This window comes from Myxocyprinus asiaticus, chromosome 13 (assembly GCF_019703515.2).
Source record: "Myxocyprinus asiaticus isolate MX2 ecotype Aquarium Trade chromosome 13, UBuf_Myxa_2, whole genome shotgun sequence".
NCBI classification, from domain to species: domain Eukaryota; kingdom Metazoa; phylum Chordata; class Actinopteri; order Cypriniformes; family Catostomidae; genus Myxocyprinus; species Myxocyprinus asiaticus.
In genome coordinates, this window is record NC_059356.1 from 16,529,267 (window position 1) to 16,546,419 (window position 17,153).

A 17,153-nucleotide genomic window follows, 5' to 3' on the forward strand; every position below is an offset into this window, starting at 1 on the left:
GTTACAGTGAGGGGCTTACAATGGGCCACCTCATAAACATGAATAGGGTCACCTCATAAACAATAAAATGCACACTGTTTCAATAGCCTCAAGACATTAAACATATTAACATCACTCTAGTGTGACAAAATCACTGTTCTACATGATTTTAGTGTGATAAAATAACTTACAGGATTTACCTCCATTATGTCATCATGGCAACAAAGTTGTAATATCGGATATAGCCTAACTTAAATAGTTTTAGTAAGTCATTTTTTCACACTAAGTCATGTTGATGTAAAACATTTACATCTTGTGGCTATTCTTTTGAAACCATGTTTATTTTTTATTTTTATTTTTTTTACTTTTTTTAAAAAGGGACAAGACTAATTTATTTTTGTGGTAATCAACATTATGCCACAAATGTTGCTGATTGAGCTTAACTTGTATTGAACCCAGAACACTTTTTTTTTTTATAAAGGCCAAACAACAACAACAACTTAAAAATACTGTAAGTACATATAAAACAAAATGGTAAACAGACCAGTGTATGAAGTGTGTGTTTCATTCAGAATGGAAGAGCCCTTCAGTTTGTCCTGTGCTACAGACTGTACAATCCTGTAGGAAAATAGTCATTCAGATAGAAAAAAATAAAATAAAAAATACACTTAAAGAGGTTTCCAAGACAACAACACATCAAGGAGAGTTCAACAACTAAAACACTTCTGAAGAACAAAAAAATATCAGGCAGCATTGTTGCATTGTAACACAGTGTCACACCAATCATTTTCCATTGTAAATGGATACAGCACTCATTCTGTTTGTAATTTACAATAGATGAAGTAGATACACCATGCTTGTGATAACTAGTATGCTGTTTATTGTTTCCCAGTTCCTCTCCAGTATCTGGCTGCATTTTCGCTGTTTCCTGTGACTCTTCAAAATAGTTAGAAATAATACCCACAACATCTGGTTGGCCCTTCATGCCAGACGGCAGAGGGCCAGTCTATTTGCCATGCTCCTGTGCCCCCCTCCAGTTGGCCAGATGTCTGCCATTGAACTAAAGCAATCTCTAAAATAGCATTTATGATTTAGATCCTCTGTGTCCTGAAGATGACAGTCTTTGCTCTAATCAAGAAAAAAATGTGACAAAACAAATAATCTTCTATTGTGACCATGTTCAAATCACAAATATCAGACGCTATCCCAAAAGGAGCTTACCATTGCTTTTGGCATTAACGTGTTTTAGCAGTTCAAAAGGATTCGATTAGTAGCACAGGAGAGCCTGGCTGGAGCTCCAGAAATCCATGGCTAATGATCTGCTTCCTGGGGGTGGCATAGAGTGAATCACCAAAAAGAAAATTCAGAAGTTGTGTTGATTGGTCGATGAAACAGACCTCAAGCAGCTTAAGATATTGTTAAATCTTAAAACTCATATGGGAGAGGAAAAACATCTGAGGTCAGCAGCATGTAGAAGAAGAACTTCACAGACAAAATCTCTTTAACATCTCATCTTCCCTGGCAGGATTTGACGATTCGCCCAATCTCTCACAGGACCGCCGGACAGAGGCTTATGCCAAATAACTATTATATCTGTTCTTGCTATTAATTGTCAATAAATTGTCATTTCTTTTACACTATGCTGTTTGAGTCTTTCTGATAGAAATAAACGTACATTTGCATATTAAGCTATAATGGTGACCAGTCACAGCACCTAAAATAAACACTTTCCCATACGTAGTAGACTATATTTATATAAACATTAACATAAAATCTTGATGTTTATTTAAAAAATGGACATACTATATCTGAATTATCCTCAGCAGCATCATTTCTTTCTTTTGTATGGAAACATTTCATTACATTTTAGATTTATTGCTTTTATACCATATATTTTCTCTTTATGTCTCTCTGTTTAGAGGGTGCCCAGATGAACAGTGTGGTACCAGGTTCATCTCTGATGCAAACCATGACGCAGTATCCTGCCCTTGGACAGGTAGCCCACCCATATGAGGCATGTCAAGCTGGAAAGGAGCATAACAAGTACGCCTCACTCAAGGCTGTTGGTAAGACTTTCATGCTTAATTAGCCAGAACTGTATGTGCATTTAATCAAAACCTATGCTGTTCTGGTGCCAATCAAGACCATGACCATGATTAGGACACTACAGATTTTCTTTTTGTGGTAAAGCTGAAATGAGATATGGCTTCCATAAATCTTGTTGTACTGCAGTCAGGTACGAGACAAGTTTGGGCACGGTATGGGAATTATGTAGTGACCAAATATCTATCTATCTAACTTGCTCACTAACTCACTCACTCTTCTAAAAAAAATAATGTATCCTCTCTAAAACTACCCCATATTTTAGCTTCTTTAAAGTAGCCACTATAAAAAATTTAAATCTTCTCTAAAGGTATCCTATATTTTAGCTTATTTAAAGTAGCTACCCTTTGCCTAGATTACAGATCTTTGCATTCCGGGCATTCTCTCCCCAAATTCAGCTTGTGCATAGCAGGATGCTTTTCCAACTGTCTTGAAGGAGTTCACATGTATGCTGTTCACTTTTTCATTGTTTTTCCTTTACTATCTGGACCAAATTATCCATTTAGATGAATAATCTTAGATCATTAATTACCATGCTTTCTTGACCAAAATACTGATCTAATGCCTTCTCCAAATGCAGTCACAATACGGAAATTTTAGAAATCACAGACAAGCTCAAATGGCACAAATAATGGAAATGGAAAAGTTTATATATTTTAACATATTTGCCTATTTGCATTTTCCCCCAAACAAAAACATGGCATAATGCTGTAATTATGAAAAGAGTCTGATAGTGCCTTGACAAGCTCAATTGTGAATTCTGTTGGCATAAATATGTCTCTGCAGTTTAACTGTTTTTTGTAGATTTCAGAAGTTGTGTATTCAAATTAGGATGTCAGCCCACATTAGGGCCAGTAATTCATTAGGCCATTCCTTATTCAAACGCTTTAGCTAAGATTAATGATGAGTCTGGAGACTTGCTCAGAAAGGAAAGTAATAAACCAACATAAAAACAAGCACATCTATATTTATGACTTATAATGCTGCTAAACCAAGAATGCCTTTGTGGAAATTTCTCACTGCTCTTTCTCAAATACTCAATTATCAGAAGTGTTTCAGAAGACAGTTACTCAGTCACTGCACCCTTACAATAATGAATAATAATTATAATGATGATGATAATCACTGAAATATAAATCATGCTTCGAGGTGAACGTGTTTTTATATTATTTTATGACTGAATCACAGATGTATTGGCTATATATAAAGTGACCCTGCAAAGTTGCGCTCACAATGAACTGCTCTGTGGAAATAAAGTGAACTGAACTCAGAGCACCTCCTGAGCTGAAATGGTCTGAGGTAATTTGCAGCATTCTCATAGACGATACTATTCTTGCAAAAACATTTCAGAAGACTGAAACAAAGAAAAAGTGAGAACCCTTTATGTACGCGTGTTCCACAAGACTGCACGCCTCCGAACAAACAGTGTGTCAGACATGCACTTAGACAGCTTTTCTGTGATCTGTTCTTAAAAATATAATAAAGTGTGTTTCTTCTGTGTGTCTGACAGCATTTCTTGTGTCATTCCGAATCTGAGACGTTTTACAGTTACCCACCATGCACAATATATTTGCTAGTCAGTGCGCATACTTTGCTGCCTGTGTAATTTGACATGTTGGTAAAGAACATCTGGCTTTCAATGCGTTATTTAGGTTCATTTATCATGGGTCGTAAACTCTTCATTAGGCAACTATTCTTTATTTAAGGCTATTCTATTCGTTCGGCTATAGTATTGATATTGGAAGTCCATTCATAATGTTTTCCCCTTTTACCCGGTATATAACTTCACACCGTTGTTGTCCCTTGTACCGAGTAAAACCGGTAACACCGTACACCGTGGCAACTCTATTGTTCATACAATAAAAAAGTGGTAATCTCTGAGCTACTAGTGTCACCAAATGAAATTGCAAAAATATGCTTGTTTTCAAACATGTTTCCTGACCACTCTCCATTTTTCCCCAACTGAAGAAATACCTTTAAAATACATACCAAGCATTAACATTTCTGTAATTTCTGATCATGTTTAATATACTTTAAAATGAAATACAGACAACCTTTTCATATCTCAACCAAAATGAGTCTGGCATTAGAGTAAAGGCTATCAAAAGACTTCAGTGAGATGACAGCTGGTAGACAGCAGACAGACAAAAAGCAGAAGCAGCAGACGTGTGATGGCAGACTTTCTCTGTGACATTCGGTCAAAGCTAAAACTTCTCAGTTACTAATCCACTGAAGTGCTGTCTGTGCAGAACAATCACTGGGAAAACATGGTGACATTTTGTAATAGGAATGTAAAAACTACATATCTGCAAAATCAACTAGTCAGTCAATTGCCTAAATGACTAGTTGACTAATCAGTCTAATGGAAACCCTGTGTAATTAGGCTGGTTTCAGGTTCACCTGACCCCTGATCAAAAGCGTCTCTTAGGGGATGTTTACATAAGATATGTTCAAAAAGAGCTTTAAAGACGATACTACAGTGTCTAACAGCTAAAGCAAAGCATACTAATTAAAGTACAGGCACAAAAACATATAAAAACATAAACAATCTAGATTTGGCAACCTCACCAATATAGTCTCATGACATCTCGTAATAAGTACGAGGTGGCAAAAAAAAATTTTTGTGTGGATTTTTTCCCCTTATTCCTCCCAATTTGGAATGCTCTAAGTCCTTGTGATGGTGTAGTGACTTGCCTCAATCCAGGTGGCAGAGGGCGAATCTCAGTTGCCTCTGCATCTGAGACCATCAATCCGCACATCTTATCACGTGGCTTGTTGAGCGCGTTACCACGGAGACATAGCACGTACCACTGTGGCATCGACGCACAACTCACCACGTGTCCCACCGAGAGCGAACCACATTATAGCAATCACAAGGAGGTTACCCCGTGTGACTCTACCCTCCCTAGCAACCAGGCCAATTTGGTTGCTTAGGAGACCTGGCTTGAGTCACTCAGCATGCCCTGGGATTCGAACTAGCGAACTCCAGGGGTGGTAGCCAGCATCTTTACCACTGAGCTACCCAGGCCCTGAGGTGGATATATGCAAATATATGCAATTTTTATGCCCATAGAGACCAACCAATCAACAAACCTGTTCTAATCAACAAAATATAGGCATCAGATTTTAGCTACCCTCCTATTCAACACTTTATTTTAAGAAAGAAAACGTCTGTGAACAAATTTGGTTATTCATTCCATGTTTATATTTATGCAGTGCAAAAGCATGATGTATGTCAAAAACCTGTAGAACACTTCCATCATCTCGTTCCAAACCTTGATGTTTTCTTTCTTAGGTTTAGGTCTAAGGTTTAGATCTGGGTTAGGGGTTAAACTCAGGAAAAATTATAATAACTTTGTTCGTTGTTTAGTTTTTGTACGAGCCAACTTGTACGATTTTGTGGCATGGGGGGCATGGTCATGTGTCAGTCTGCGGGAGAGGGAGAGCGGTAAGGCTCGTTACCATAGTGATGGCGGAGGGAGACTTAAAAGGCACGCCGAAGCATCAGAAGGAGAGAGAGTGTTCATCAAGCATGACAGCCCGAACAGAGAGAAAGAGCGTGTTTGTTTATGTTTTAGAGTTCTTTCAGTTATAAGAAATATTATTCCTTTGTTATTGATTGTTACCGCCGATTGTGTGTGGTTCAGAAGGACAATAAAAGGACTGACCTTGAACCTGCTTCGTTGTCTCCTGATTCCTCCATTGCCCCGAACTAAGATCCTGTTACAGATTTCTTACAATTTCACCATCTCATACTATGACTTCTTATGAGACCAGGTTGATCTAACTAGCCAGTCATTAATGGACTAATAGACTAGTCGGTCCAGAAGACAAACCTAATAGGCTGTACAGTACCTAGGAGCCAGGGAGTTACCAGTGCTACCTGAAGCATGGGAGTCTTCCTCTGTGATATGTGTTAATCTCAAGGGATTGATGTGAATGAAAGATCAATTTCGTTCTATGAGATCAACTGTTCTCACGTCCGCCTGCCTGATTTTTGCTCGCTCTCCTGGTATGAGCTTTTAGATCTGTGGTTTGTAGCGACTCATTAGGGTGTCAAGGCTGTTATAAAATGTCTGAAGGACATTTAATTAAAAATTCTAAATTGTCATGCTGAAATGAGGAGGACTTCAAGCAGAGTTTAGTCATCTCAATTAAGGCCTTGCGATGTTTGAAGGTGAAGCACAGTTAGCATTGTCTGGATGTTTGAAACGTTGTGCCAGAAAAAATTATTAGTGACATAGTCTGGAAACACATTAGCCTAGTTTATGCAAAAATGCCGGTCTGTAAGTCTTATTTAACACTCTCACTGGGTTTAGAGCACAAACCCTGGTTATAAGGCCAGTTTGGACCGGCATGAATTCCTATGCTGGCCCAGGCTGGTTAATGCTGGTTAGTGCTGGTATGCAGAACTTAGCTAGTAAACCTGGTCGACTAGCATGGTCTTTCTAATGAAGCAGGTTGACCAAGGAAGTCTTGCTGGTTAAGCTGGCCAGCAAGAAACATTTACTTGAGAAGCAATATGACAAAATGACAGATATGAAGTCTTGTTTTCAGAGAAACTGAACCAGATTTATTGAGGTTAATGCTTAAAACTAGAAAAAAAAAACTATTTGCCAATTGGGAAATCAAAATCAACATATTTATTTTTCTTACTTCATTGGCAAATCTTTCTTGCTTTAAGCCTAAACCTCACTAAATTTTAAGTTAGGCTAGACTCATGTTAAAAAAAGACTTGATATATTATGTAATTTTGCTTCTCAAGTAAATTATAATTATTTTTTTTTTTAATTATTATTATTATTTTTTTTTAAGATGTTTGGACATTTTTTGTGGAAAATAAGACAAAAATACTGAGTAAGAAAGTGATTTGTTGCTGCATCTGTACCATGAAATATGCTAGTGACCAGTGCTAATCAACAAACAGCAAACATTTATAAATCCTTTGCAAAGAAGCTGTTGGGTGCCATTTGATTGTCAATGTTGATGCAGCTTATTTTGTTGTCTGCCATGTCAGATGGCAGCGTGCATACTTATTTTGTCCAAAAACAGCATGACAAGCCATTTTAGTAGAGTTGGAAAGTGACACTGTGATTTTCAAGTACATGATAAATTCTGATTCAGATCAATAGGAAAAAGCTGCATGGTTGAAGCCAATCCAGACCAATTTGCATTTAAAGAAACACATTTACATGCATCATGATCTCTAACAAATAGAGACCAGGGGTGAAATTAATCATTAGTATGTTGCAAACAACTTTAAATAATTTAACTACCTTTTGTCACCATCTGCATTCAAATCTTTACAAATAAAATGTACTCTGAGATATTTGCATTTACTGCAAAAGTTCATTTTTAAAAGAATTTTGTTGAATCCTCATGCAACTCTTTTCCATACAATGACAGTTCATAGTGGCCATGTCTGTGAAGCTCTGAAAAGGACAAAAACACCATAAAAACACCATAAAATTATTCCATATGACTTATATGCTATGTCCTCTAAAGCCATGCGAGAGCTTTCTGTGAGGAACAGACCGGATTTTAAGTTGTTATTCACTGAATTTTCTTAGTCCCCTTCACTGAAGCTGCCAAATGTCATTCTCCATTCTGTATATTCAAGATGGCGCACCCGACATATATGAGAATCAATGACATTTGGGATCAATGTCATCACACCTGGCTCAACACGTCAATGCGCCATTTTTAAGATTAAATGTGGGAGAGAACAAGATTTCAGAGCTTTGCCAGAGGGGAAGATTTGCAGTGAATAAAAACGTACATTTAGGACTGTTCCTGACACAGAGATATTATATGACTTCAGAAGACTTGGTATTTCGCGTAAAGAGATGTATAGACTTATTTTTTGGCCCTTTTTGAAGCTTTACAGATGAGATCACAATAAACTGTTGCAATATGGAAAAGATATGTGTGAAGACTCTTTAAAAAAAAAAAAAAAAAAAGAAATCTCCTTTTGTGTTCTACATAAAAATATATAACAGCATACAGGTTTCGATAAACATGAAGATGAATAAATAATGACTAACACTATAAGAATTTTTGTTTTTGGGTGAACTGTTTCTTAAAAAAAAAAAAAACATCCAGGTTATTTATTGCCTCTTGGAGGAAAATATTAGGTCAAGTATTATCAGAGAATAAGGGCTCATCTGGGAAAAACAAGTGATAACCCTTGATCCATTACATGTGTGATTTTCTGGTACTTAAGAGAAAGAACTCAATCAGCAATCAAGTTGTTTTTTATATCTAAATAATAATGAATTGTTAATGAATTTGTTTTCTCTCTCTTACTAGCTGAAAAAGCCCACGAAAACTTCTACACTAACAGACGGCACTTGACCGACCTGGCAGCGAAAGGCACTCTTCCCCTGCACTCTGTGAGCCTGGAGCAGGAGCCCACCAACCCGTACAGCCCAGAGCTACCCTGCCAAAAACAGAACGGACACAAGTCCAAAAGCACCAAGGTTCACAGCTCCCACCCGCTGGCTTTTGGCTCCAACACCATCGCCAACCCCGGCATGCTGAAGGGCTGGGAGGCGACAGAGACACTGGGCCGCCGGCAAACGTATGGCCCCCCAAAACATGGCGCCACCGTGGAACAAATGAACGAGCTGACGTCCACTCACAGCCAACATTACCTGCCGCCACATCCTTACTTTGTCACCAACAGCAAGACTGAGGTGACCGTGTGAAAGGGGCCACAACTTTAGGGTTTCTCGAGCCTAGCTCTGAGTGATTGCGTGAAATGGAGAATGAGGATAACAGAGCAAGCGTGACGGAGGAAGAAGTGTGGATTAGGACCGTGTCCTGCTGGAAAGTTTGGCCGAACGGTTTGGCTCAAGATTTGGCCCATTCTCTGTTGGCTGTCTATTTGCTGTTTGTCTTTGAATGGTGGTGCATGGAACAGGCATGCACTGGACGTCTGCCTCATTTCAAGGGGAAAGTGTAACATTATTTCAATGGTACTCTTTCTGTGTCCTATCCGTTACAGTGCAAATTAATAATCTGACCTGTAGAGATGAGATTATTTCACAGGTCCTTCCATCAAAGTGATGAGAAACAAATGAGACATTCAATGCAATCAAACATACATTCAGCATCAAGGTGGGACTGCTATCATTCCATGAAACAAATATTTCTCAACAACACCTATTGAACCTGAAACTTGTGCAGCTCTGGTGAAAAAAAAAACAGTGGCTCGTGGTACAGTGTCCTCAAGATACTTAGTTTTTCTCAGAATCTTGTACATAACAGAACGTTACTAAGGACATATAAGCTTCCTCGGATAGTCAAAGAACATATAATAATCAGTCTGGAAGATAAAAGATGATATAAGACAATCGTGTCCTAGATGTTCTCAAAGACTTTCCAGAGCACTTGCACCAAAAACCTCCTGTAGCAATTTAACATGCTATATTCTGACAAACACTGGGCTTGTGCCTTTCCAAAAAGAAAATAACTCCTTATTTAAGAGCTCTTGTGCTTCTCAGCACATGGTGTTTTTTCAATTACAAAGATGCATAAAATATAAACAAATCTTTTGTTTACTGCTGTCATATTTCAGTAGAAAATGTTGATTGTCAGTGTTTTTATACCCTCTGTTGAACCATTTTTCTTTGATGTGTTCGCATATCTGTTAGTTAGTTAGTGCAGCCGTATATGGTAAAATCTGAAGAAAGAAGGGTTAATTATAAGCATTTATTATTTTTCAATGTTAGCTAAGATAAATGTGAAAGGCTACTTTTTTATGTGATACCCAACATAATTGTTGCAATTACGACACTGCCATCTTGCATTTCCAATCTGTTTGGTTCGAATTGAGTAGTTTCTTTTTTTAATCTTTATTATACTGTGAACCATTTCAGTTAGCATAAGAGAAACAAGCCTCTAGTCTCTGAAAGTAGTCGCACATCGAACTAGCTGTATTACATTCTGTAGTGGTGCTTTTTGACATCCACACCCAAATTATTCCAAGTATCTGATTTTGAATTTGTAGCATAATGTTGGTCACTTCATTTGCTCTGGAACAAGTGGATTTATCTCAGTACACCTGTACTCATTCTTAAATATTGGCAGGCTAAATCATACTGACAATAAAGATTCAATTACATATCTAGTAGGGCTTTTTGCAATAGCATTATCTCATATTTTGCAGGTAGGAAACTCATTTTGTATTCCTCCGTTCATATGTGAATGGGCAAGAGTGAGTGTTTTTGTATTCTGTTGTGTACTAAAGTTCATGTTTGGTGAACTCTAACTTGAAAATTTGTATGGTGTGAAGATGCTTGACCAGTGAAACTAAATATCACAGATTACTGGCTGAAAATCAAACATGGAACAAACTTATTTCTCAATTCAATGAAGGTTTAAAAGAATGCAACCTGTAATTAAGAAGAGAGGCTGCATGGTTTGCATTGTCACAGAAATTTGAATTTATTATTTTGGATATTTATCACTAAATATATAATATTATTATTAAGAAATTTAATTAATGTAACACTTTACAGAAAGGTTCAATTTGTTAACATTAGTTAACACGAACTTACAATGAACAATACTTTTACAGCATTTATTAATCTCGGTTAATGTTAATTTCAACATCTACTAATACATTTTTAAAATCAAAAGTTGTTTTTGTTAATGTTAGTTAATGCACTATGAACTAACAATGAATAGTTTTAATAGCTAACATTAACAAAGCTTAATGGGGGGCCTGGGTAGCTCAGCAAGTAAAGATGCTGACTACCACCCCTGGAGTACGCTAGTTCAAATCCAGGGGCATGCTGAGTGACTCCAGCCAGGTCTCCTAAGCAACCAAATTGGCCTGGTTGCTAGGGAGGGTTTAAAAAAAAAAAAAAAAAGATTAAAAAGTATATTGTTTATTGTTTGTTCATGATACCTAATGCATTAACTAATGTTAACAATGGAACCTTATTGTAAAGTGTTGTAATTATAATTTTTTATGTATTCGAAACAGTCCTAGAACATGACATCATTTCCTTTTTGCCCATAGTATTCATTGTAGGTCTAAAATGATTTTGTGTACTTAAAAAATCTAGTGTGAACACCTTAGTAACATATTAATAACACATTTGCATATCATGATTTTGAATTATTTTGTATGTTAATTAGCATCTGATTTATTATATTAAGAATAACAATTCTGCTGCAAGGAATTAAAGGAATATTCTGGGTTCAATACAAGGTGAAGTTAATCAACAGCATTTGTAGTAGAATGTTGATTGCTAAAATTAATTAATTTCGACTTGCCCCTACTTTTCTTTAAAAACATCAGAAATCTGGGTTACAGTGAGGCACTTACAGTACAATGGAAGTGAAAGAGGGCCAATCCGTAAATGTTAAAATACTCACTCTTTCAAATGTATAGCCACAAGACATAAACAATACTGTATGTGTGTTAACATGTTTTGAGTGTGATAAAGTCACTTACTAACCTTTTCTGTGTAAAGATATAGCCAATTTTACCACTTTGTTGCCATTGTGACACAAACCCTAAAACTATGGTAAAAATGACAATTTAAACAACGTACAACTCAAATAATACACGTTCTAATTTATAATAAAATTATAAGCTTCACATTTCTGCCTTTAAACCCTCCAAAAATTGGCTCCATTCACTTCCATTGTAAGTAGCTCACTTTGCTTTTTTTTTTTTTTTTTAAGAAAAGGAGGAATGAGTTTATTATTATTATTATTATTATTATTATTATTATTGTCGTAATGAATATTATTCCACAAAAAATGTCAATTGAGATTAATTTGAGATTAATCTGGAATATTCATTTAACAATGTGACAGAATTCTTTAACGTGTAGTTTTTTTTTTTGTTTTTTTTTTTAAGATGTCCTAAGATTTCTCCTGAAAAAAAAAAAAAAAAAAAAAATGCATGCAAAATAAGCCATGCCCACAGTTTAACTGCTTCTCTTCTTCTTTTTATTGAAAACCGACTTTGTGCGTCACTGCCAAACAGTCTGCAACAAACCAGCACTTAAGGCTGACATAATGCTCGCTAGCCTGCCAGTCACTGAGGCCACTCAACGTCTATTAAACCTGAGTGTCTCACCACAGGTCAGCTCATGACTCAGAGCACACTACAGGATCACTCACCGGGGGGGGGGGGGGGGGGGTGAGCATTTCTTAGAATTAAATAATGTAGTGAATACCTTTTTCCCATCTCTGACCACTGTAGATATGGATAAGCACAGATAATGTCAAAGACCGTTGTGTAGCTAAAGGGACCGTCACAGCTGGATTGTCTGGCTGCATAATCTAAAATGCAAAGTTTTGCAGTGGAAATCAGACCTGTGTGAAATAATCATTTAAATAATGAGGTTAACACTTTATATGTTGAAATGTATAAAGCTCATGTTACTTTGAGCCTACATGGGGGAGTCTTATTACGGAAATGCTGATTGTTGTTTCCACCTCTCATTGTGCCTTGCTGTTTGGCTGATCATTAATAGACACTTGTTTTCTGCAGTCTGAGTTCATGATTACATATATGCTTTTGTCTTACACAGAGTGCTTGAGCAGATGTCCATGCTGAATGCAAAGAACATGGAAGGCACTTTTCATGAATATGGTACACTTCGGTGTCCTATTGTTTTTTGTTAACCGTTAGGGGCATACATTTTTATTTAATTTTTTTTTTAAGAACTGTTAAATATGTGAGAGAAACTATTATCTTACATAAATTTAACCAAACAAAAAGTGATTTTGACCTGTCCCACCCACCTCAGTGGTCTTTACCTCCTTGTCTGTATCCAACAATTAATATCATAAAGCAATGTCATATTTTGAAAATGTGTTATTCAATTAATAATAAAAAATAAAAAAAAATCATTAAAAAAATATTATTTACCAAAATTATATCTATCTGTCTTACATTTTTCGTGCTACCCTCCACATGATTTCCCCACTATATATATATATATATATATAAAGTAACATTCCTTAAAATTGTGAAAGGAAGTAATATCATTTGGACCCTTTAAACAGCATGCAGTGAAGACAAGTAAATAATTTCATTCCATTTGCCAACTATGTAAATAAAAAATGATTAAACAAATGTTTTTCTTAAATTTGTGGGAAAAATGCTCTAGGTTTATTTTTATTTTTTAATTAATTTAATTAATTCATTTGTTTAAAGTTATTTCATTTAAATATTTATTTTTATTTTTGGATTATTTTATATTTACTCATTATGTTTATATAATGTTTATTGCTAAAATATTTTCTAGCAAAAATGGCAAAGCTCATATAAAATGAATAGACAATAAAAAAAATAAAATAAAAAAAAAAAACAGATGAAATATTTTGTCAGAACACGAGAGGTCGACGATCAGCATTTTCTGGAGGTTAAGCACCTTTCACTGACCATTTGCTGAAACAAAGTTTTAGGCCCCATTTTGCACCCTATTTGTGGAAAGTGCTGGAAAGGTTTTTATCATTTGATTTAAGAATAGAGTCTTTTTTTCAGTTACTTAGTTAGTTAGAGCAATGATGGACTGGTATTTAACAGATGCAATCTTTTACAATCAGGCTGTACACTACATCACAAAAGGGCTGAATATTAACCGAGAAACTTTAATGCTGTGTCATGTCCTGGTTAGCAAAGAGCAAATGAAGGACATTTGTTGAGATAGTTGAGATGGATGTAAAGAGGTTGTAAAAGTCATGCTAAAATGGAATTGCCCTTTATTTCATGTTAAAAAGCTTCACAACCACATTGGAATTGACACTGAGGTTAATGTGTTTGTGTCTGTAACTGGTTCGTTTTAAACATACGATTTTATACCATTTCATTTCGAAAATGAATACCTCAAATAACTAAGATAATTAGAAACCTACTGTTATAACTGAAATAATTGCTATTTGTTTATTCTGGTAATTGATATGGATATGCTGATGGTATGCTATAGTATCATTCTGTTCTATGATATGATATTGTCATATTTTTCACATAAAGCCAGAGTAGTTACACAATAACTTGATATTTGTAAGTAGTAGCATCATAGTTGCTGATAAGACCAAGTTGTCCAGTTCAGTGGTCTACATTGTAAATCATATAGATGAAGCATTGGAAATCAAAATGATACATGTCAAACAATCCCTGCACAAGCTTAACTCATATCAAGAAACTGAGTATCATTTATTAAATCGTTATTTTTGTGATCCAGGTTTATTTAAAAAGTGTCGAATGTAGTAGTCAGTTAGTCATAATACTGTTTTTACCTCAGTGTACTCTTTATTGGGGATACAAAATAAAGCTTTTGGGAAACAGAGAGAACTCTTTGGTAGATCCCACTGCCCATGGGTTACATTTAATACACTAAGGTTTCATATTCTGTGTCACATGTTTTTATGTGCAAGTTGAAAGTTTAAGCACTGTTGTATTGTTCACATCAACTTATTTACAATAAATGTCTCTTCTCTACATTTTGTGTATTTTTGAGTTATGTAATCTAGAATACTGGGTGTGAAAATGTAAGGTAGATAATATTTAATGTGTAAAGAGAAGAAGGAATGTTATGTGAATGTCAAATTATCTCAAACAAGGAACGTTTTTGTCTTGTGGAAGCCATAAAAGTCTTATTTAGGCTATTAGGCACAAAGTGTGCAGTCTCACAGAGCCAGATTTTTTTATATTGGGCACAAAGTGTGCTCCACATTGTTGCTTATTCTTGCCAAGATCACCCACTTAGACCTTAGCGGGGTCATGACATACTCTTTTTTTAAATAATTGTATTATCTCCCTGAGGTCCACTTATAATTAGTGGTTGACTGATATGGGTTTTTTAATGGCCGATGCCGATATCCAGAGAGTAGGGTGGCCGATACAATGCCGATGCCCTATTTGTATAGGGTGGCCGATACAAATACGGCATTGTATCGGGCCGATACAAGGCCGATACAATGCCGAGGGACAGGCTCTATCTCCGCAGGCAGGGCAGCGGCATTCTCGCCCTGCACTTGAGGTAAAATGGACGCCGCTGAACCCGGGCGGGTGCCTGGCGAACTGAATCGCATAGCCAAGTCGGACGGTCCCGGTCAGCCATCGTGATTGGTTGGGGAGCATAAGCCACACCCCCAAGCTCCGGGCGAGGGGGGCCAAGGAAAAAAATCATGTGGGACGTACCGGCAGGTTGGGCCTCGCGGTGTGGCGGAGCCGGAGGCGCCACATTGAGGGGGCTCAGATCCCGAACTCGTGGCCGTGCTGAGTCTGGGGACATCGAAGCACTTACCTGGCTCCGGGTACCCACCATAGGACCGGTCAGCGATGGGGGAGGAGGGAACTGTCCTCATAATCCATCACAACTGCCCGGGCGGGTGTGTTGTGCCACAGCTGGGTGCGCAGAGGCAGGGGCCTGCCTCCACAGCGTCGTGCCAGCCATAAATGTGCGGTGTCCGGCTATCGCAATAACGACGGTCGTAAACACCAGGTGTGTGTACCAGGAAATGAGGAAACCACTCCTTTTTTGAACGTGTGGGTACCGCAGCCTTTCAGGCATGCAGAAAATGAAAGAAAAGGCAACAAAGGACTCTCCTCCCAGCCGCCCCACTGGGGGATGGAGTGGTCTGCTTACCATCTCTAGGCCTGCAGCAGGTCTCCACATGCCTGGGTCGCCCATCTCAGGGGCGGCTAGAAGCCTTCCTCGGGTTTTTGGCGGCAGGCCGTGAGACAGGGGCGTCTGCTTTCTGCGGGTGGCTCCATGCCGGGGCCGGGCCGCTGGCCCAGGCTGCAGCGGAGCCGGTGTCATCGCCGCAGGGGGGTTGCCCCTGGTAACGAGCAGATGGGGGCAGGATATGCTGAATAGTCTCTGTCTGCTTCTTAACCGCCGAGAACTGCTGGGCAAAGTCCTCGATGGTGTCATCGAATAGGCTGACCTGGGAGACGGGGGCGTCAAGGAACTGTACCTTGTCAGCCTCGTTCATCCCGACCAAGTTGAGCCATAGGTGGTGTTCCTGGACCACCAGGGTGGACATCGCCCACGCCGAGTGCAGCTCCTGCATCAATCCTGGGTCAGAACTACCCTCGTGCAGTTCTCTTAGCGCCTTGGCTTGGTGCACCTGCAGGAGAGCCATGGCGTAGAGGGTGGAGATGGCCTGTCCAGTGGCACCATAGGCCTTAGTCGCCAGAGACGACGTAAACCTACAGGTGCTGGATGGGAGTCTCGGGCACAGGTACACCGCAACCAACTTATCCACCTGGGGAATCGCCGGGTACCCCCTGGAAGCCCCACCATCGAGGGTAGTGAGAGCGGAGGAGCTCAGAGACCGGGACCGAGCAGTGAAAGGTGTCTGCCATGACCTCCTCATGCACCTCTGGGAAGAAAGGGACCGGGGCAGGCCGCGGCCGTGAGCGGTGCTCCGATCCCAGGAACCAATCGTCAAGCTGCGAGAGTTCAGGGGGGAGTGGAGGGTTCCACTCCAGCCTGATGCTCGAAGCCGCCCGGGCAAGCATGGCCGCCAGCTCTGCGTCGGCCTGCGACTGGGTGACCGCACCCAAAGGTGGGAGCCCAGTTGAGTCCTCGGTGTCAGACTGGACCAGCCCGCTCTCCAATGCTGCGATTGAGAGCTCATCCACTTCGCGAGCGTCGAATGAGATCGCAAACTCGCCCTGAGATGAGCCAGCAGTCTCATCCCAGAACTCGACTGGAGAAAATGAGGGAATGTACTGGGAAATGGGAGGTCCGTAAGGAGTTACCCAGTGAAGCGGCTCCCATTGGGGTCCCCAAATCGCCCCCAGTGCTAACTGACACAGCCTCAAAGACCGAGGCGTGGAGCCGCTGGGGTGGCTTTCCCTCTAATGAAGGAAAGCTGCGACCACAACGTTGCCATGGTCATGTTCTCGCAGTAAGAACATGACCCATCCACGAAAGCTGTCTCCGTGTGGGCAGTGCCCAAGCACGTAAGACAGCGATCGTGGCCATCAGAAGCGGAGAGGTAACGACCGCAACCAGGAAATAAACACAGACGGAAAGGCATCTTTAAAAAGATGCTCTCCGTCAGTGCCACTCTTTAGTAGGGAAAAT

At 39.0% G+C, this 17,153-nt stretch overlaps 1 protein-coding gene across 1 annotated transcript in view; it reads left to right on the forward strand.

Annotated features, from left to right (window-relative positions):
• The window catches only part of shisa9b (shisa family member 9b), a 63,484-nt gene extending 48,930 nt beyond the window's left edge, over positions 1-14,554 (forward strand). Inside the window, 2 exon segments of the mRNA XM_051713626.1 lie at positions 1,899-2,045; positions 8,392-14,554. Coding sequence (XP_051569586.1) covers positions 1,899-2,045; positions 8,392-8,789 — 545 coding nt within the window. The 3' untranslated portion in view covers positions 8,790-14,554.
• Positions 14,555-17,153: the final 2,599 nt, after the last annotated feature.